This window comes from Aythya ferina, assembly GCF_964211825.1.
Source record: "Aythya ferina genome assembly, chromosome: 26".
Classification (NCBI taxonomy): domain Eukaryota; kingdom Metazoa; phylum Chordata; class Aves; order Anseriformes; family Anatidae; genus Aythya; species Aythya ferina.
In genome coordinates, this window is record NC_140324.1 from 989544 (window position 1) to 1009743 (window position 20200).

At 58.1% G+C, this 20200-nt stretch overlaps 2 protein-coding genes and 1 long non-coding RNA gene across 7 annotated transcripts in view; 1 reads left to right on the forward strand and 2 right to left on the reverse strand.

Moving 5' to 3' along the window:
- Positions 1 to 253: 253 nt before the first annotated feature.
- MYO1F (myosin IF) lies at positions 254 to 13730 on the reverse strand. The gene is made up of 28 exons (XM_084498613.1): positions 13593 to 13730; positions 9866 to 10003; positions 8452 to 8541; positions 7959 to 8053; positions 7366 to 7453; positions 7098 to 7187; positions 6824 to 6955; positions 6619 to 6753; positions 6403 to 6535; positions 5858 to 6054; positions 5651 to 5731; positions 5361 to 5447; positions 5121 to 5207; positions 4711 to 4878; positions 4557 to 4642; positions 4336 to 4417; positions 4140 to 4246; positions 3818 to 3916; positions 3603 to 3747; positions 3402 to 3516; positions 2666 to 2835; positions 2391 to 2536; positions 2032 to 2178; positions 1802 to 1950; positions 1452 to 1535; positions 1136 to 1337; positions 767 to 933; positions 254 to 686 (listed from the first exon to the last, which is right to left on the reverse strand). The coding sequence occupies exons 1-28, from the start codon at positions 13593 to 13595 to the stop codon at positions 610 to 612; spliced, it is 3300 nt and encodes a 1099-aa protein (XP_084354739.1). The 5' UTR covers positions 13596 to 13730; the 3' UTR covers positions 254 to 609.
- A 146-nt stretch (positions 13731 to 13876) lies between these two features.
- LOC311423961 lies at positions 13877 to 16848 on the forward strand. The gene is made up of 3 exons (XR_014685952.1): positions 13877 to 14140; positions 14451 to 14697; positions 16551 to 16848. It is a non-coding gene; the product is annotated as an uncharacterized lncRNA (long non-coding RNA).
- Positions 15492 to 20200, reverse strand: part of ADAMTS10 (ADAM metallopeptidase with thrombospondin type 1 motif 10) — a 76800-nt gene continuing 72091 nt past the window's right edge. For all 5 annotated transcript variants that reach the window (XM_084498612.1, XM_084498608.1, XM_084498609.1 and 2 more), the window contains 5 exons: positions 19760 to 19889; positions 19351 to 19555; positions 18948 to 19124; positions 17686 to 17842; positions 15492 to 17274 (listed from right to left, as the gene is read on the reverse strand). In XM_084498612.1, coding sequence (XP_084354738.1) covers positions 17165 to 17274; positions 17686 to 17842; positions 18948 to 19124; positions 19351 to 19555; positions 19760 to 19889 — 779 coding nt within the window. In that variant the 3' untranslated portion in view covers positions 15492 to 17164. The remainder of the gene's footprint in view (positions 17275 to 17685; positions 17843 to 18947; positions 19125 to 19350; positions 19556 to 19759; positions 19890 to 20200) is intronic.

Sequence of the window (20200 nt, forward strand, 5' to 3'; positions counted from 1 at the left end):
CCCTGCAGCTCCTGACCAGCACTGCCAGGTGCTCTGGAGCGATGCTGGGATGTGCAAGAGCCTGAGATGGGGTCCGGGGGGGGAGCTGGTTCGTGTTCAGTATCTTCTGGAGGATTCGATACAGAGGGGATGGGGCTGCTCTGGTGCGCACCCACCCTCGTCCCTGCATGCAGACTCATCCCCCTGTCATAGGGACAGCCAGCGCTGGGGGCTGGGTCTCAGGGGGATCAGTGGGGAAACACAAACTCCGGGCTTGTTTTTTTGAGTCCAACTCAGATTTGCTGTGTTTGCAATGCGTGAATCATCCAGGAGCAAGGTCAAAAGCCCAAAGCCACCACAAGTAACTTCACTGCTATAATTATTGACGATAAAACTATTCATGCCCCAGAGTCACCTCAGCAGTTCCACAACCACCATACGAATAAGCAGCAAAGAGCCTGACCCTGCTCCACTGTCTGAAGTAGCTGCAGAAACCAGCGGCTGACACCAGGCTGGATCCAGCGGTGGCAAGGGGCTGAGGACAACAGATTGCTCAATGCTGGGGAGAGGATCCGCAGGGTTCCCCATGGCTGGCACCTACTGGGACCACCCTTGTCCGCTGTGCCCAGCTCAGATCTTCTGCACGTAGTTCCCAGGGAAAAGCCCCTCCTTGCCATGCAGCCGTCCCTTCCACCAACCAGAGATATCTGGGAAAGAGAGAAAAGAGCCCGGGTTGAGATGTGGAGCATCCACAGGGCAAGACGGGGAGCCGGGAGCCCGGCGGTACCTTCCAGCAGGATGTCAATGATGTCCCCCACGTTGAAGCTGAGCTCGTCCACGTCCTGCCCGATGTACTGGTACAGCGCACGGCAGCGCGGCGTGGCCACCTTGGGCTGTGGCTTAGGGCGCCCGGCTGGGGGTGGCCGTTGGCCCACGCTTCGCCTCCGCTGCATGCTGGGGACCGGTGACACAGTGTGAGAGCCAGGGAAGGGAGGGGGTGTGGGACATCCCATGTCCCCCTCCCCAGCCTGCTCTGCCCTCCCAGGACTGCCAGGTTACAGGGAGCTGGCCGGAGTAGGAAGAGTGTCTCTGGAGCCTGCAGTAGTGGGAGGGGAGACTGGAGGACTCAGGTGGGCACATGGGTGCTGGACCTTACCCGGCCACCCCCTGGTCGGGCACGTTGAGAAACTCCATGTTCTGCTCAGATGGGGGCCGTGTCTTTGGCCGGCGGTTTGTGCTTTGGGTGGGCAGCACTGTGGCCGGTGGTGCCCGCAGCTGCTTCTGGGGTGTCTTGTAGGTGTCCCGCTGAGCCTGGCTGTTCCCACGTGGGAACTGGGGAGCCCCGTTCTTGAAGGTGCCTGGAACAACCCCAGGGATGGTCAGTTATTGCAGGGGGTCATCGCCTGCCTGCCCCCCAGCAGCACAGAGCCGGCTGGACCAGGCTGGGGCCCATTTGGTGCTGCCCTGCTCACCTTGGGGTGCGGGGGGTGCACTCCGGAAGGGTGCTGGATGCCTGCTGCCACCTCTGCTCTGCGTCACCCCCTTCCTTGTGGGCTCTAGGAGTGGACACAAAACCTCATCAGGTGATGTCCCATGTGAGGGCTGACCATGGTTTGCATCCCACCACTCTTGAGCACCTGGTGCTACCCCATCACCTGAGCAGGTCCCTCCTGGGTGAAACACAGACTCCGCAGGGCACAGTGTCTCATCCTGATGTCCCCAAGCCCCCCCACCATTCACCGTGGCCCTGGAGCTCCTGTCTCCCCTCTCCCCCCTCCCCTCCTACGCTGCTCCCCCCAGGTGCCCCGGCACCGGCACTCACTGGAGTTCCTGGGGAGCCCGTCCCCGATGCTGACCGTAAGGGTTTTGCCTCCAGCTTTGAGGATGGCCACGTCGCCCTGTCCTCTCATGAAGGTGACATTGCGGGTGCCGCCACCGCCCCAGCCCTCCTTCTTCACCCGAAACTGTAGTCTAGGATGAGGAGAGGGGCCGTGAGGCTGCGGGGAAGTGGCCTCTTCCTGCTTTGCCACCTCTCCCAGCTTCCATCCTTACGTGTCTTTGAAGGTGAGTTGCAGCTTGGTATGGGTGAGCTCCTCATAGCGCTTGCTCAGCAGGCTGACCAGCTCTGTCTTGAAGATGGACTCGAGGAAGTTGTCGGCATCGTTCTCATGGAGGATGAAGAAATCATCCTGCCGGGTGCTGTGGGCAGCCCCAGGGGGCTGTCAGGGGGGCAGGAGACTCTGCCAGGCCTTGGGGACCCCTGAGCAGACCCAGAGACCCCTCATCCCCGTGGTGTGATGCTCCAATGGCAGTGCATTGGGGCTGGGCTGGGGGCACCGAAAAGTGGGAAGGGTCTGGGGGGACACGATGGGTGAAGCCCGACCACATTGAGCTGGTACAATGGGACATACCTCAGTGAGACGCCGCTCACTGCCTGGATCTCCACCTTCTTCTTGAGCACCTCCTTGATTTGCCCCTTCTCAGGGCCTTTCTTCACCTTCTCCCGCCCAATCAGGTAAAAGTACTTGGGGGTGAGGATGAAGTCCCGCTTGATGGGCTGCGAAAGGGCAGGTGCAGGGGCTGAGGGGAGTTAGCTGGGGGGGGGGGGGGGAAAGAGGGGGGCACAAGCCCCACCCACATCCCACCCAAGGGCAACCACCATGAGCCATGGCTTGGCTTGTCTCACCTTGAACCTCCGGTCATACTTCGTGATGGAGTCGGCGAAGTCAACCCGCTCCCTCTTGGCTAGGAACTGCCGCAGCTCTGGCCGCTCCTCCATGCCCAGGTAATCGCCCACAAAATTCCTGTTGATGCTGTTCCTCCGCCGCTCTTTGCAGTTGTAGAGGATGCTGGAGGCTGCATGGTACCCGAAGTGATGCTGGTCGGGCAGGGCTCTGAGCTGGCACTCAGCCCACAGCCCCACGCAGCAGGAGCTGTGCTGGCCACAAAACCCATTAAGTGTCCCCAAAACCTTGTGTTGTGGTAGGGGGGGAGGGAGGGGCCCAGCTGCTTCCTTTTTTTTTTTTTTTTCCTCTTGATTTTGCACTGTATGCTTGGGAGTATTGGAAATTCCCCATGGCGGGTGTCAGGTGCTGACCACAGGCCTTTCCCATCCCTCTACAAGCGCTGACCCATCTCCATCATTTTTGCAGGCAGTGAAATGCAGACGGACAGCGAGATGCTCTGGGTTCTGTCTGACAGCCCCACCCAGGGCTGAAAACAGGAGCAAGAAACCCACTCCCTCCTTGAAATGTAGGAAAAGACCTCGAGTATCTTGTCCAGTCCCTCATCACCCTCTTTGTTGCAATTAGGAGCGGGGATGCTGCTCCCCCATTGCTCCGGTGGCTCTGCAGTGAGCAGGGCTGTCCCTGGCCAAGGGCACCCTACAAAGTGCAGGGGTGTCCCCGCCGTCGCAGCCTTACCCTCCTCTCTCATCTGCTCGTATTTCCGGACGGCGATGTGCCGGCGCCAGGCCTTCTGGATCACCCGGGCGAAGCCGTCAAATTTCCGCTCCCGCATCTCCTCCAGGAGGAAGAGCTGTGGGGCAGTGGGGTACTGAGCCTGGACAGGCAGGGGCCGATCCTGGTGCAGATGCCCGCAACGTCCCCATGCCCCCAACCTACCGACTCTGGGTTCTTGACGAACACCTTGCTCCGTCCCATCTGGTACTGGTCTGGGTCCATGTTGACGGAGCTCAGCAAGTGCTGCACACCTTGCCGCTCATCCCCACGCCAGCAAGGCCACGTCTCGGGGGTGAGGATGGCATAGCTGCCGAGACAGGGGCCATGAGCGGCGGCCGGGCTGCAGACCCCCTCCTCACAACCCCATGGCCCCTCACCGTTGTAAGAATTTCTGGAAGAGGCGGCGGTAGGCGAAACCAGCCCTGCGTACGCGTATGTTCTCCTTCAGCCCCAGGTACTCGACTTGGTGCTTCACCCTGCGGGATTGGGAGGGATGTGCTCACCGTGGGATGGCAGCATGGTAGCATGGCTCTGCCCATCTCCACCACTTTGCCTGGGGGTGCCCAGGTCAGAGCCCCAGAAGGATGCACATGCAGAGGGATGTGTGTTCCCGCACGCTGCCCCTTCCCATCCCCTGGGTCTGGAGGAAAGGTACCTGGGCTCTGGGGCTCTGTGACCCATTACAGCATCCTCTGTTACCTGCTCTCCTCCCAGTCACGGGGTTTCTTGGTCTCGTTGGGCTTGATGCAGCGGATGTAGTGTGGTGTGCACTTCATTAATGTGTTCACCAAGTCATTGGCCTGTTTCTATTGCAAGGATTGGCCTCTGTAGCGTTAAAGGTGTTGGTGGGAGCCCAGCAGCCCCCAGCTGCTGTTCTGCAGCCTCCAGAACCTACCTTGATTTTGGAGCCTGCAGTGGTTGGGCGGCCCTTTTTGTCAGAATCAAGCTTCTCCGGGAAAAGCATCCGGATGAAACCGCTGAAAGGCAGGGGAGAGCCCCCGGGTGAGAGCTGCCAGGCAGGGGCAGGACCAGCAAAGGTCCACATTTTGAGCATGCTGCCCATGACCCCAGCTCTTTTGGGATGACCCACGAGACCACAACACCGCCCATACTCACTATTCGCTGCTCTGCATGAGCTCAATCAGGTCAGTGAAGAGCACGTCCCGGTTGCGCTCACAGAAGCCGTTCACATCGTAGGAGACCTGGGGGCAGGAGGGGTGCTCAGCCCCAGGACGCTGGGGCCAGGGCCTCAGGATGCAGGGTGCCGTACCTTGCCCGCATAGTGGTGGATGACAAAGCCTGAGCTCCAGCTGTTGAAGTGCTCATGGGTGCCCACTGCTGCCTGCAGCTTCTGCAGCAGGGTCTGGTCGGCGCCCTCGCCGGTGGCATGCATGGTGGCACAGACGTCGTCCAAAACACTCATGATCCCAGGAGGGTTCTGGGGGATGGAAAGCAAAGCCAGGGGTGACTTAAGGCTGCAGGCAGGAACAATCCTGCATCTGGCTGCGGTAAGGTGCCCCGTGTGGCTCTAAGCTGCTTTGCACTCAAATGCAAGGACATGGAGCTGCAGCTCCCCCAGGGCTGGCTCCTGCCCCCCACCCCAGCAGCACCCAGCCCCACCAAGCCCCCCCAGTGCTTTGGCTCCCAAGGAAGCATCCTGCTGGGGGGACCCCCACTCACCAGCTTGTTCTCTATCAGGTCGCACACCACCTTGTTGTTGAAGTACTGGATCTGGGTCCATTTGATGCCCTCCTGCACGTACTCCTCCTACGGGGTGGGAGAACGACACACAAAAAGAGCTGGTGGGCTCCAGATCTGCACTCATGGGACATGCCTTGGCCAGGGTGCCACATCAGTGGGGTGCAGAGCATGGGGATTAGGGTGCTGGTGCAGCCCTATTGGGTTTCAACTCCCTTGTACCTGTTCTGCCTTCAGGGTCAGCTCTATGAAGATCTGCTGCAGTTTCTCGTTCACAAAGTTAATGCAGAACTGTTCAAAACCATTTTTCTGTAAAATGAGGGAAAAGGAAAGAGAAGATGGGTCTGACTTGGCTTCTACTCAGGTGACCCCTATGGGTGGGACCTTTGGATGCTGCTCCAGGGACCCTTCTTTGGGCCATTGACCAACAACCCCTTGCTCTGACCACCCTTGCTACTGGAGCACGGAAGGAGAGCCCCCCAGCTGGGCTCCCACTGCAAACCAGCACCCACCTGGAATATTTCAAAGCCATAGATGTCCAGCACCCCAATGCTGTACTCCTCATACGGCTTCTGCATGGCCCGGTTGATAGACTGCAGGGAGAGATGGCGGGAGCCACCTTCATGGGGCATGCGGCTGCACACAGGAGCAGCCAGCCAGCATCCCCATGAGCCTCCCCTCATACCCCTCCCAACAACCATACTCCCCAGGGCACCCACCTCCACGAGGAAGTCAAAGACACGAGTGTAGAGCCCCTTGGCCAGGGCATCCCGGGTGTAAGCTGCCTGCTCCACGTTGAGGGTGACGGTGATGGACTCGGAGCGTCCACCCCACTTGCTGTCCATCTTGCGGCTGGTGACCTTGCTGTTGAGGCGGTTGCGGTCGATGCCCAGCAGGTAGGCAGGGAAAGCCAGGGCTGGGCAGAAAGAGGGAGGTTAGGGCTGCCCCCCACACACTGCCCACCCAGCCCCAGCCAAACATGAGTGGGGCCATGGCATAGGGAGCAACACAGTCTGGGGGCATGGGATATTGCCCTCCCTCAGCTCCATCATAGCCCCTGTCCCCTGCCAGGCACTTGCTAAGCTCTGGCTGTGCCATTTGCTCACTGCCTCAGTTTCCTCATGTTTAACACAGGGAAGATGCTGATGTTGCCTCTCTCCTCTGCTGGGGGGTTTGTGCTACAGAGATGTTGCGATTCATTGCCAGGGGTCCCTGTGAGCATGTAAGCTTCATTTGCTGGAACAAGGGGGGTTTGGCTACTCACAGTCGGCATTTTCCACCTGGGCATAGTTGCCCTCCTCCCGAAAGCTGATATTGCCCAGGTGGAGGATCCCTGCCACGATCTGCAGCACCAGCTGCTGGTCCTCGCCCCGGATGCCGATCACCTGCATGGCGTTCTGGGGGAGCAGGGTGCATTGGGGTCAGCCCCAGTTTGGCCTCAGACAGGTTTCTGGATACCCATACTCCCCCAGACACTCACCATGGTCTCATGGAAGTCGTTGCGATCATCTGTGCCTTCTACCTGGTACGTGTCCGACTGGTTCAAGTAGTAGTAATAATCCGGGCTCATGATGCCAAGGTTCTGCCGCTGCTCCTGGGACGCTCCTTCGATGAGCTGCAAGACACCCAGGGGGCTGCAGTTAGCGGCTCCAGCCCCATGCCCGCCTGGTCCCATGCCCCCGTACCTGGTAGTAGATGTGGAAGTTCCTCTCATGCTCGTTCTGGCTCACCACCCGTGACTTCTCCAGCAGGAAGTTGGAGATCTTCCCCCCGTCGGGCTCGCCACCCCGGCTGAACTGGATCTCGAAGTATTTCCCCTGCCCAGGCACAGTGCCCATCAGCACCCAGCCCCTGGTTGTCCCCTCCAGCCATGTCACAAGCATGGCAGGGATGGATCCTGGCTATGGCACTGCAAGGTACCAACCCTTGGCATGGTCCACGCCTGCCCCAGGGACTTACAAAGCGGCTCGAGTTGTTGTTGCGGACAGTTTTGGCATTGCCGAAGGCTTCCAGCAGTGGGTTGGACTGCAGGATGATGTCCTTCACGTGCTGGTGGCCAGAGGAGGGCACGAGCCTGAGCAGGGCTGCGCACTTGTGCCCACTGCAACTGCCCGCCCCGACTGGGGATGGAGATGTGTCCCCAGCCATGGACTGCTCTGTGCAGGGGCTGGGGGAGCAGAGAGGTTGGGAGGCGAAACTCTAGGTGCTGGGGTGGGGGCAGCCCTACCTGCACCTTGTCGCCACCCCCGGACACTTTGGAGATGTAGCCCATGATGTATTTTGCTGCCACTGTTTTCCCGGCCCCGCTTTCTCCACTGTGTAAATGGCAAAAGGAGGGGAAAGGTGAATCAGGAGCCCCTGGAGTGCTCCTGGTGGGATGCTGGGGAGCCCCTGGTCCCTCAGGGCCTGGGGCAGCTGGAGGGGACAGGGGCTGTAGCTAATGATGTTGGAGAAGGGGCTGCAGGGGCTCTGGGACATGAACGGGACCAGAGCAGGGCTGAGATACAGGAGGAGTTGTTGGATTTCTTGCTGCTGGATTTTGGAGGGGAGAAGGGAGGCTTTGGAGCCTGAAGGGGAAGTCTTTGGCCTTACCCCACATCCTGACCCCTTCCCTTGCAACACTCAGCTGAAAAAGCATGTTGCACAAGGCTTGGTTCTTGCCTGGGACCACAGCCCCAGCACACCCAGATGGTGCACACCCGTGGCCAGCACTGGGCTTCAGCAACCTCTTGCCACTGCCTGGCCACCACATTTGGCCTGGACACCCCAGGGTGCTGGGGAAGGGGTGCCGGGGGCACCCAGCCACTTGCTGCCCTCTACCTGATGATGACGCATTGGTTCTCCCCGTCGATCAGCATGTTTCGGTACATGTTGTCTGTCAGCGCATAGATGTGGGGGGGATTTTCATACTGAGCCTAGAGAGGAGGCAAGGGCAGCAGTGCTGAGCAGGGAGCAGCTGCCAGCCCCCTCTGCAGCCCCCTTTACCCTGCCCATGTGGCACAAGAAGCAGCAGCATGCAGGATGTCTGCTGGAGTCCCCTCTGCCTCAGGAAGGATGTGCAGCAGAGCCAGGCACTTGGGCACTTCACCATGTCTGGGTTGCCCTAATGTGTGTTTATGGGATGAATTTTCCAGGAATGTGGATATGCTTCCAACTCTTGTTGCAGACAACACATTTGGGAACGCTGACCCATGCAATCAGTACCCAAAGGGCACCCTCATGGGACACCCCCCAGACATTTGTATGCAAATGCACCAAATTAAACCTAATTAACCCCTTGCCAGCCCTGCCAGCCTGCACACAGCAGCCTTACCGCCCCCTGGTACAGCTCGATCTCTCGGTCAGTGAAGTACGGCATCTGCTTGAAGGGGTTGACGGAGATGAGCACTGGCCCGATGTAGGTCTGGGCAGCAAGTCAAGGTCCAGGCATCCTCTCCCATGTCCCTCCGTCCTGCCCATCATATCAGAGTATCCCTGCCTCCTTGTAAGGCAGCACCAGGAATAGCACGATGGGTTTCAGCTCACGACCTGGTGCTGCCTCAGCCATGAGTTTCCCCTACATCCGCACGCAGCATCCCCAAATTACACAGGTGTGATTGGGGGGGGGTTTGGAAAAACAGAGGCCTGTGGCTGGAAATGGTGCATTGGGAGGATGGGGATAAGCCCCAGTGCCCTGGGGAGGATGCTGGGTGGGGAGGACATGGATGGTGCAGGGCCAGGGTCCCGCTTTCAGCCCACCTGTCAGCAGGGAGGGGAAGGCAGCCGAGGGCAGGAAGAGAGGGGCTTTTCTGGGAAGTGTGGAAACATGGGGCACTGAGTCATGACTGGATGGGGGCCCTGCATGCAGGGCTGCGAAAAAAGGAAGAAAGAGGCTGCATGGGGTATTTTTTCCTCCTCCTTCAAAAAAAGCCAACCCTAAGCCCAACCCCCAAGCACATTTAAAGCCCTGGGTCTGCTGAAAGAGCGAGGCGGATGGCTGCGTCACTGCCAGCCTGGGACAGAGCATCGCCTTGTAAGGACAGAGCCGCATCTTCAGGGAAACCACAACCACTCACGTCCACGACAGCAAGTGGCTTTGCGCCTGAGCTCCCCACCACGTCCCGCTCTGCAGCTCGGGGAACTTCTCTTCTCCCTCTGGGGCTGGGGCACGGCTGCAGCAGGCATGATGCAGCTGGGTGCTGATCTGGCTGCGAAACTGAGCAGGGGCTGGGGGGGTGAGCTGGGCTCAGAGCCTCGGATGGTAGGAACGGCTTCCCCATCTGCACCAAGGAACCCGAGAGCCATCAAACTTCGTGCTTGGTGCTCAGTGGTGTCATCTCTGTGACAAAGCCAGTGACCACAAAAGCATCTGTGCTGGAGGACGGCACGTAAGGGACAGGGAGTTTTCACCCTGTGCTGGCTCAGTGGTGCTCCAGAGTCAGTGCAGAGCACCCAGTGTGCATTGATGGTCTGTGGGCAACAGCAGGAGGGGACAATGCCCTATGCAGCTGCAGGGTTTGGTGAGGAGGGGGCTGAACCTCTGGCTATAAACCAGCAGGATCATGCTGCCAACAAGGAGAAGAGGTCCTTCCCCTGGGTAATGCTGAAGCACATGAGCCATATCAGCTAGGGTGTCATGGCCACCAAACCCATCCCAATATCGTGCAGGGATGGACATGCTGCAGGCTCTTGCAAAGCCTTAGAATGTGGCCCTGATGCTCCCCATCCTGCTGCCCTGGGAAGGATACGAAGATGTAATCGTCCATAAAGCGCTTCTTGAGGTTCTCCACGATGGCCTCCTCGGAGATCTTGGAGAGCAGGACCATGTCATCCACCCCACTCTGCTTGACATTGTGGCTCTGCCAGTGGAAGCGCTCCTTGCTGCCCTGCAGGGAGAGGGTCACAGCGACTGTGGTGGGAATCTGAAACAGGCACCCTTGGGTGGCACTAAGGGGTATTTCAGCCACTGCTGCACATGGGCTTGATCCATCCCTCTAGCCAGATCCTGCCTCACCACAGGCCCTGCATTCCCAAGAGGCGAAGAATGGGCTTGCAGCCTGTAGGCAGGTTTGTAACATTTCCCCTGCTCTGTAAACATATGAGTAATGAAGCAATCACAGCACAGGCTCTGCATATCAAAGGGGTAGCAAAAACAACCCTGGAGAAAGGCAATAACCATGCCCCATGGGGCACCCCTGGCTGCACCCCCGTGTCTCCACTGCAGCGGGGCAGAGCTGGGAGTGTCACCCCCCTGCCCTGCCTGGGGAAACCCAAGCACCCATTTTTCTGCCACCCCAAATTCATGCTTGCAACATCCTCAGGGGCAGCGGGACAGAAGGAAGACCATGGGCTGCGATTTCAGCGATTGTGGGGCTAAGCACAGCCCTGGGCTGGGTGGGATTCCACTGCCCAAAAAGAAAACATCCTAGAGGGTCCTTGGCCCTGTTGCTGCACAGTAATCTGCCTGAATGTGCCTACGATACCTGGGAGGGGACACCCATGGCTGGAGCTGCCCCTGGCTCCTCTGTGCACTCGTCCTGTAGCCACCGGCCACACAGTTCCGCTTTCAGCCCAGCGCTCCTGGTGCCGATTTCACTTCTCCCCCCCAGCCTCTTACTCTTTCCATTTCCCTTTTCTTCTCTTCCCCTTTTGCTTCATTTTCCTGCCGATTCTCAAGCTTTCAGGCCTCAGGATGCCTCTGCCTTTGCACCCTCCCATCTGCCCCTGACAGTCACAGGCAGCCGCCCTGTCCCCCAGCAGCATCACGAGGGGTGACTGAGGGATGCTCATGGAGCAGGGAGGGGATCAGCAACATCGGGCTGCTCCCCCTGGCCACCCCCCATCCCTGGTGGGCTGCTGGGCTTTGTAACCCTGCTCACAAAATCCCAGCTACCAAATGCAGCTCATGGCCCTATAAGCAGTGAGGGGGCTTTCAGCTTCCTTGCCCCTTTGCAAGCAGTTGGGACGCATGGGTCTGGGTCAGCTCAGGGGCTCTGGATGGGATCGGGGCTGCTCATGGAGCTTCTCTTCTTCCTCCAGTTCATTGCATATGGTCCTTTTTCTTGCTTTCCCCTCCTCTTCTTCCCCTCTATCTTAATGAGCCTATGGATAGGCCACCCAGGTCACCATGCTGTCACCCAGGGTGCTGCTGGTAACCCCAAGGTTGCCACCCTGACCTGGCCAAAACCTCATGCTTTAAGTGGAGGTGAGCAGGTTGGGAGTAGCCCATGGGGACACTGACACCTTGGCTTCCCCGTCAGCCACTTATATCACCCCAAGCCCCCAGGCACAGGCACCCTGAGCTCATGCTTAGTCTTATAGCCCTGAATTAAGGCCAGTGTAGGCATTTCCTGTACTGCAAGCTTCGCGCTTTCGAGCTGACACCTGAAGTTTCTCCTTCACTCAAATGACTGCTCAGAGCAGCTGGAAGCCAGCACATGCCTCCTCCTCTTCCTCAGGCACAGATTAGGGGTTTTCCTGGCTCAGCCCGGCACCTGATGCAGCACAGCTGCAGGGAAAGCACTGTCTCACTTTAAACGAAGGTTTTGTTCCAGATGTCTGCAGGGTCGTGGGTGTTTCTGCTCTGTTTTGGGGAGCACAAAGGCTGCCCAGCATCCCTGGGAGCATCCTGTGACGTGAAGATTTCATGGGGTCATGGCTTGATGTGCTGGGTAAAAGCCTTGCAAGAGGTGAGGGGCAGCAACCCTGTGGGGAGCAGGGACTCCGTGCAGGGCAGAAGCTGAATTTGCTTTCAGAGGCATGGGTCAGGGGTTCCCAGTCCCTTCCTGCGCTGCTGGCCAAGGCAAGGGGTGAGCTGGAGAGCAGTGGCTTAACAGCCACTGCCACCAGATGGGTCCTGCCAGGAAGGGGACAGACGGATGGCCAGGACTAGACACCTCCACGAGCCATTTTGTCCTAGAGCCGAGTGGCAAGAGGCTTTCAGCAGCTCTTGGGCCGGGCATCCAGGCACAGTTTGCAGCCACTTTGTGCAAAGGGCATTGCTCTGCTGACAGCCCTGTACATGATGGGTGCATGTGTCGTGGCCAGGAACCCACCAGGAGCCCCCGCGAGGGCTGCAGGACAGGGATTGTCACCACCACAGTCACCACCCATGACCAGGGCTGTGGATGCAAGCAGTGACCTCGGGAGCAGCCCTGCACCAGCAATCGCAAAACATTGTCTGTTTTTCTTCAAAACTCACATCTGAGCCACCAAAAAAACAAAACCCTTGCAAGTGCCAAAGGCGGAGCAGACGCTGCCCAAGGTGGCAGCTCTGTTCTCAAGATAGGGCGAGCCCAGATGCAGCCAACACCTTTGAAACCACAGGAAGCCTTGAGAAGAGGAGCACAGGGTGTTGTATTTCTGTCAGCAGCCTGGCTGGCCCCTGATATGGGCACAAACAGCATCTAGGGAGGGGGCATTCACCCCTGAGTTCTGGGGATGGAGGTTGACCCCAAAGCAGGGTCCCAGGGGGGATGTGCAGCCATGACCCCTTGTGAAACCATGAAACATCATTGGGTCTCAGCTGTCCATGTCTTGTGGGGACAGTGCTGGAGCAGCCTGTTGAAGGTGACAACTGCAACCAGGGGCTGCTGTAGGGAGGAGGAGGCTCTGCTTCAGCCCAGCTGCTGACCCTGCTCCTGGCTGGTGGGAAGCGATGGCCAGGAAAGGCAGCGCTCAGACATGCGGAGGGAGCAGAACTGTGGGCTGGAGGATGTGGCCATGGCCACACCGTGCAGCCCCTCACTCCATGCCTGAGCATCTTCTTCATTTTGAGAGCCTGCATCTTCCTCTTCTTCCTCCAGATCAACCTCCAGCTCCAGCTGCTACCCTTGCAGCAGCCCCGAGCCACCATCCCCATCTCCCTGCATGCACTGGGGTGTGAGGTTCGACCCCAGGTGCCAGCACTTGCAGGTCCCTCCCAGCTTGAGCTGGTCTCAGGGGGCACAAACACCCCTGGCAGCCCCCACCACACCACTGTGCTCTGCCCGCACCCTGCTGGTGCCATGAGCACTGAAATAAGAAGCGCTGGCAGGAAGCTGGGCCAAGAGGAAGACAGGGGTTCCCGTATGGGGACCATGCTGGCAAAATCAAGAGCACTTTGTGCCCAGCCTGGCTCACCGCCTGCTGCCCTTGATCCTGCTCAGGTCAGTGCTCCCATGTGCAACAACCCTGCGGGATCCTGCACCCAGCACCCTGCGCCCATTCTCAGGCAGCTGCTCCCCAGCACCGTGCCCCACACAGCACCTCGCTCAGCCCCAGCCCTGCTCCTTCACCCTGAGCCTGGGCAGCTCCATCCTCTCTCCATCGGGGACATTGTGGGGGGCTCCTGGCACACCCAGTCCCAGGTGGGTGCAGAAGAGGACAGGGCTAAGATAGCCCCAAGGTGGCAGGAAGACACCCCAAGGTGACATCCAGGGCTCTGGGAGAGGACAGGGCGGGGGGGAGGCCAGCGAGGCCCCTGCTTGCACTCACCATGGTGTCCCTGCGTCCTGCCCCTGGTGATGGGGCGCTCGGGGCTCCTGTCACCGTGGGCACAGGTCCATCCCGAAGGGCTTCGCTTTGCTGTTTCTCCTGCAACTACAACTTGCTATGATATTTTTTTCTCCTCCCACTTCCTCATTTAGTGCCGGTTTGTTGGGGGTTGGGGTGGGGAGGATGAAAGCCTCTTCCCGCTGTCGAGGGGGGAGCCTGGGGTGGCCCTGCCCAGGGTGCCCCCACTGCCAAAGCCAATGGGTGCCAGGGTCACTGTCCTGGGGTTGCAGGTGGTGCTGGTGGGCACAGGATGCAGCTGGGCAGGGATGCTCAGAGCTCTGAACATTTTCCCCCACCCTGGGGGTCACTTTGATGCAGCTGGGGGATGCTCTGCTCTGAGGTGGTTTTACGAGCACGATGGTGTTGGTTGTTGCTTTTTTTCCACATCTTTTGGATTAAGCAGACCATGGTTAAGGAAGTGTTTTGGCTGGAGCTGGTTCAGAGACCATCGAGCTGCAGGAAGATCAGGACTGCCCGACGTCCCAAGGGTACGTGTCTCAAAACCTGGAGGTTTCTGTACATTCCAATTAATATTAAGGTAAAGAGGGCAGAATCAATGAGTGCCTATCCTTTGGGTTTTGAGCACTTACCTGCTGCAGCCCCTGGCCACGCTGCCTCTGCCTCCAACTCTGGCAAAGGCAGTGTCAGATGTGGATGGGAGCTGGAGGCATCACTTGGGGTGTGGGGCAGAAATACAACCTGGGGCACCCTCGGCCTTGCAGCACCCATCCCTGTGGGTGCACCCATGGCCATGAGTGCTGAAGCATCCATCATGCAAATGGGCATCTTCCCCACTAGATGCATCGCCGGAGGGGCGCAATGCAGGGAGTGTTTGCCAGGCTGCAGGTGAAGGTTCCCAACGTGGGAGACAGCTGGAGAGGACAGGGAGAAGCATCACTACCACAGCACTGCTGCTTAATGAGGCTGAAGGCACCAAGAGCTCAGCAGCCAAAATGCTCGACCTCAGTGGCTGGGAGCAAGGTGCCATGACCCATGCACACACGGGAACTCAGAGAAACCTTACTGTTCATGAGATGTTCATGAGGTGAGTGGCAGAGCCAACTGCTTCAGCTGCCAAAGATGAGGGCAGCAGCAGCCCCATTCAGAGGCCCCTTGGGAAGGGACTCATGCAGGATCCACACCTGGGCTGGGCTTTACTTCTGCATTGCTCAGGCTGAGCATTATGCCCTGCATCTGCCCTGCATGTGCTGCTTCATGCCTCAGGAGACAGGAATGGAAACCAGGAAATGCCATCAAGGAAATTGCCCTTGCAGGGAGGGCAAATGCTGGGGTTGGGGCTGAAATCTCTGCTCAGGTGGGCACAGCATCTGGCTGCTCCATGCCTTCCCTGCATCCTTAACCAGAAAGCTCGTGCTTTCAAGCATTTTTTTTTTTTTTAATATATAAATTCCTCCTTTTCTGGTGGTACATTTGGGGATGAACAGCAAAACTATACTGTGTGCAGCAGCAGCTCCTCTGTCAGGACATCCCCTCCTGTAGGAGCTCCCCACATCACCCCATCCCTTGCACCACATATCTCTCAGGCTTCAAGCAAAAGAAACCCCTAAAATCCCAAACCAGCATTAGCAATATGGGGTTTACATGCCCAGGGGTGCACAGCCCACCCACTAGGGGTTTTCAAAGGGGAAGCCAGTTCCTTTGTGTCATGCAGCAGCTCTAGACAAATCCCCCAACCCCTTCTGGTCACTTGGGGTGCAGGGAACCCCACTGCTGCCCAAAATCCTCTTCTAGCATCAGCACAGGCAGCATCATGGCATGGGGCTGTCCAGAGCCAAGGCTCACCAGTTGAGAAACAACACTGGGACCAGAACCTGCACCTGGGATTGTAGCTACTCCTTTATTATAAATCATGCCGTTACGACGCTCCTCCTTAGAGTTAGTATTTTAAACATTTTTCATTATATATATCTATATAAAAAGGTGAAAACACCCCCTCCCAACATGTCAGAATGGAGCATTGCACTGGGAATGAAGACAAATTAATGCCCGCTTGCCAGCCAAAGGGGATTTGCTGAGCACCAGAGAAGCTGCAATCGGCTGATGACTGGGTAAAAATACAGACGGTAGAGTAACACATCAGGGCTGGCAGGGCGGAGAGGCTTGCTCTGGGAAAAGAGGGCTGATCTTGACCCTGCACCCTGAGGATGACCCCCAAGGGGAACAGAACCTGGCCTGGGACAAGGTTTCTCCTCTTTGTGATGCAGAAAGACCCAAAAATAATAATAGTAACAAAAAGCACATGCTTAGTACATTGCAAATTCAGGTCTCCTCCAGCAGGCTGTGATGGCCCATTGGAGATGTGTGTTGGCCCAGATCTGGCCAGGAGGTGACCTGGAGGAATGTCAAGCCTGCTCTTTTCCCATCACTGGAGGTCTCCTGGGGGCAGTGGCATGGCACTGGGACTGGTACCCTGAGGCCACAGCTGCACGCAGTGAGCCTGCCTTTGGAGGCAGAGCACCCTTGGAGGCAGAGCACCATAGGAGGCAGAGCACCATAGGAGGCCATGGCGTTCCCTGGGGAGGGCCCAGCCAGGACTGGGCACAGACTGGTCCCAGTTCATGGCTTGGCAGTGGGGATGCTGTGGGACAGTTCTCCTCCAGCATCCTCCCTAGCTTTGCTTCCTGTGGCCCAGCACAGCCTCAACACCCCGTAAGTGACTGTCAGGGCCGAGCATGCCTCAGCCCTGACCTCATCTCACGCTTTGAGGTGTCTTCAAAAGGAAAAACAGTCATAATAGTGATAAGGGCTTTTAGGAAAAATACAGGGACGCCCCAATCAAAGTAGGTTGTGAAGGGAGTTTGAGTAAGTCCCTCTCCCAGTTAAACTGGTGTCACCGCTCTACTCACTGAGTGACCTGTTCTCCATCACCTGCTGCAGGTCCCAAGGTGGCAGGATGCAAGTGAAGCAAATATCCCTGCTCCCACCCCACTCCTCATGGCAGCTTGTCTTCATTCATCACCCAGAAGCTGATGGCTACAAACCATGCTCATCACATCACCCATGGCACCTGAAAATTCCTCTCTGTCTCCCTTGGGAAAGGCAGCGGCACCCAGGGATGGCTCGCGCTGCCCTCGGGACATGAAGCAGTGTAGGATGAGGCAGGAGCAGGGCAAGTGGTACCACCTCAGCGCCTGCAGGACCTGGGTCCACTACTAAATAAATAACAGTATCAGAATTTCAAGTAATGTCCCTGCTGCTGCGCTCTGCCCAGCTTCTCCCTCTCCCACCATGGTGACTGGCTCCTCTCACGCTTGGCCATGGTCTCTGCAGTAGCCAGCAGTGGTTTAACTGGGATCTGCCATTGGGATGCTTGGGGGGCAAAGGGTGCGTGTCTTTGGGGGACAGGTGGGGTGATGCCGGCTCCCACCGGAAGCACGACCAGTGTCTGTGTTGGGCCCAGGGAAGGTTCCCGGGGCGAGAGGAAGAGCCCGGCTCGGCAGCCCTTCGGCGCAGCTCTTGCCTTCCAGTTTTCCCACAGGGTCACCATGTTTCTAGTGCCCCTGGCATGTTTTACAGCACATCTGTCGGAAGTACGTCCGGCTGCAGAACTTGAACTTCAGGACAAGCGGGCAGTAGGCCACCTTGTTCACATCCTTGCACTCTGGATGGGTGACAGAAGGAAGTGGAGTTAGAGCTGTGCCCCTGGTGAGGAGCTCCAGGGCAGGATTTTAGCCAGTCCCTTTCAAGGCCCTCCCCTGTGGCACCCCGATGCCCAGCTCCTGGGGACCATTTGCCATAGAGGAGCAAGATGTGTTGGTACTGAAGAAACAGCTACTGAGAGCCTCGCTACTAAAAGCCTACATTTACAAAGGTGCAGTTACTTCATTTATCATGGTCACAGTGGACTGTTTTGGCCATGGACAACTGGGGACAGCATCAGGTCTGCCCCCAAAAAGCCTTAACCCACAGCTAGAGCCCAGCGCAGGCTGTGCTGGCTGCACTGCCCTGCCCCTTGTGGTCCCAGATGCTGGCAGGGCTTAGTGCCTCCCGCCAATCCCGCTGCCTCCCTTACCTTCAGGGTTGTCCGTGGGTCCTGACTCGCACTTGGTCTCGCACTGCTGCATGCCAGGAGGCTGCAGGGTTTCCAGACAGTCGCCAGATGGCTGCCCGGTGTGAGCCAGGCACTGGACGGATCGCCTCTGCTGGCCAAAGCCGCACTGCGCAGAGCACTGCCGGGAAACAACGCAACACCCAGCTGCAGTGGCTGCAATAGTGTGGAGGCAGATGGCACAGCAGGGCTCAGGAGGCGCAAAATGTGCTTGATGCAGTCGTCCCTTCCCACAGCACCCACACAGCTGAGAGCTCCAGCCCTGCTCCCCAGAAGGTTGGTCTGAAACTCCAGGGTCTCCAATATAGCCCTAAATCACCAGCCCTAGGCAGCCCTCCTGCACCTCCTGCAGTGCAAGGGAGGACTTCCAGCACCACCCTGCTGTGGGCACTGTGCTGGGCAGACCGATGGTGGCCCCACTTCCAGCCATCCTAGCCCATCACTGCAGCCCAAAGGCGCGTGGGCATGAGCCGTGTCCCACAGAGACACAGCCAAGTAGGGATGGCCGAGATTGTGGTGATCAGCAGGTGTCCCTGAGGCTGCACGCATGCTGTCAGTGCCCAGCTGTGCCCAGCCCTGACTTGGCTGCTGCCATGTCCATGTGCCAATGGAGCAATGGCTCTCCATGACCTGGGATCATGGAGCCTTCCCCGGGCTCCCTCCATCCCCACCAGATGTTGTATAGTCCCTATGTTGTGACTGAGGGGGTGGGCACCCGTCCAGCCCCACTGTCCTGGCAGGACACCCCTGCTTGTTGGGCAGCAGAGAGGTTTGAAGTCCTAGATCTAAGGGAGCGTAGGGAAGTCAGGCAGGTTTCCAGAAAAAGTAAAGGTCCAAGTGCTCTGTAGGGACAGCACCTGGCCCCTTTACTTTTTTTTTTTTTTTTTTTTAAACCTGTATTTACCTTTTTTGCTGCAGAGCAGCTGCAGTTCTCAGCCTCCATCAGCGGATGAGGCTGGAGGAGAGAGGCCACTGCTGACCAGCAGGGGCTGATCAGAATTTATGGCACATTCTGCAAACATGAGGTTCAGGGCATCCCTCCAGCAGGCTGAGAGCTAGCAGGGCTGGGAGCTGTAGGGACAGCCCTACGTCATGCTAACACAGTGACAGCCACCCCACCAAGAGCCAACACCTTGTGTGTAAAAGACTTGTGTGCACTGGGATTTGAGGCCGTTGGGCAATGGAGCCTTGTCCCGCAGTAAGCCCAGGGGAAAGAGTGTCCGTACCTCTCCCCACTCTCCAGTCACCCATCGTGGGGGTGGGCAGCGCCGCAGGTTGCACCTCATGCTGGTGGGGGGCTTGGAGCCCTCGGGACACTGGGAGGTGGACAGTGTTGTGCTGTGGTCGCCGCTCTTGCAGAGCACGATGCGGTGGCGGAAACCCGGCCCGCAGCTGGGGGTGCACTGCAGAGAGGAGACGGGCAGTCAAAGACACGCGGCCAAGAGCAGGGACAGGCAGTCCCCAGCTCTCCCTGCCAGGGCTCCTGTCTCACCCATCTCCTGAGCTGTAAGAGGACACCTCCCCATCTTGCACTCTCCGTGTGTGACATTACCAGTGCTCTGTCCTAGTGCCTGACACTGTTCCACAGACCAGCATCCTCAGAGATGAGGGCAGCAGATGAGCACGTACCTCGGACCAGTCCAGGGCAACCCACTCTGGAGGGCATGTCTGGTTATTGCAAGGCTCAAGCATCTTTGGCCGTGGCTGGGTGCAGGAGGCATCATCCAAAGTCTTCTCCTCAGTGGGAGAGATCTTACGCTTGCAGAAGACACTGCGCGTGCGGACACCCTCGTTGCAGCTTCGGCTACATTCGGACCAGTTCCCAATCACCCAGCTGGGGACAGGGAGAAAAGCAAAGCTTGCAAGGGACACGAGGGAGACAAATGCAACACCAGTAGAGCTGCCCCAGACAGTGTCACCCCTATGGACTGTAGCAGGGGACTCTTGACTTGAGACTGGCAGAGGGGGAATTACACCCTCTTCCACACCATATCTTCTCCCCACACTCCCTCCACCTGCTCCAAGCTGTGGTACTCACGCTGGGGGGCATGGCTCGGTGTTGCATGGCCTCTGCCGCTCTGGCATTTTGGTTTCAGAGTTGCAGAAATGGTTGGAGACAGTTAAGCTATCGGAGAGTTTCCTGCATACGACGGACTGGATCTGGCTGCCTGCCGAGAAAAAGAAGCAAGGGGGTGGAGCAAGCCTGAGGCTGGTGCTGAGCTAGGCTGCAGGTATAAAACCCATGGCTCTGCTCCTGCACAAGCACATGACAGCGCTGCCACTTGTCACTGCACCTTGTCAGGCATGAACCTGCTTCTCTATTCACAACCAAGGCCTCCTTGGCCTCTAACGTCTCTGAGAGGGCTGGGTGGCATGAAGGCTCACCAGCCAGGGGAGGGCTCAGCAGGGCCTGCAGAGGATCAAAGGGTTCCTGGGATCTCACCCTCAAAAAAAAAACCCGACCTAACCTTTGTCTTGT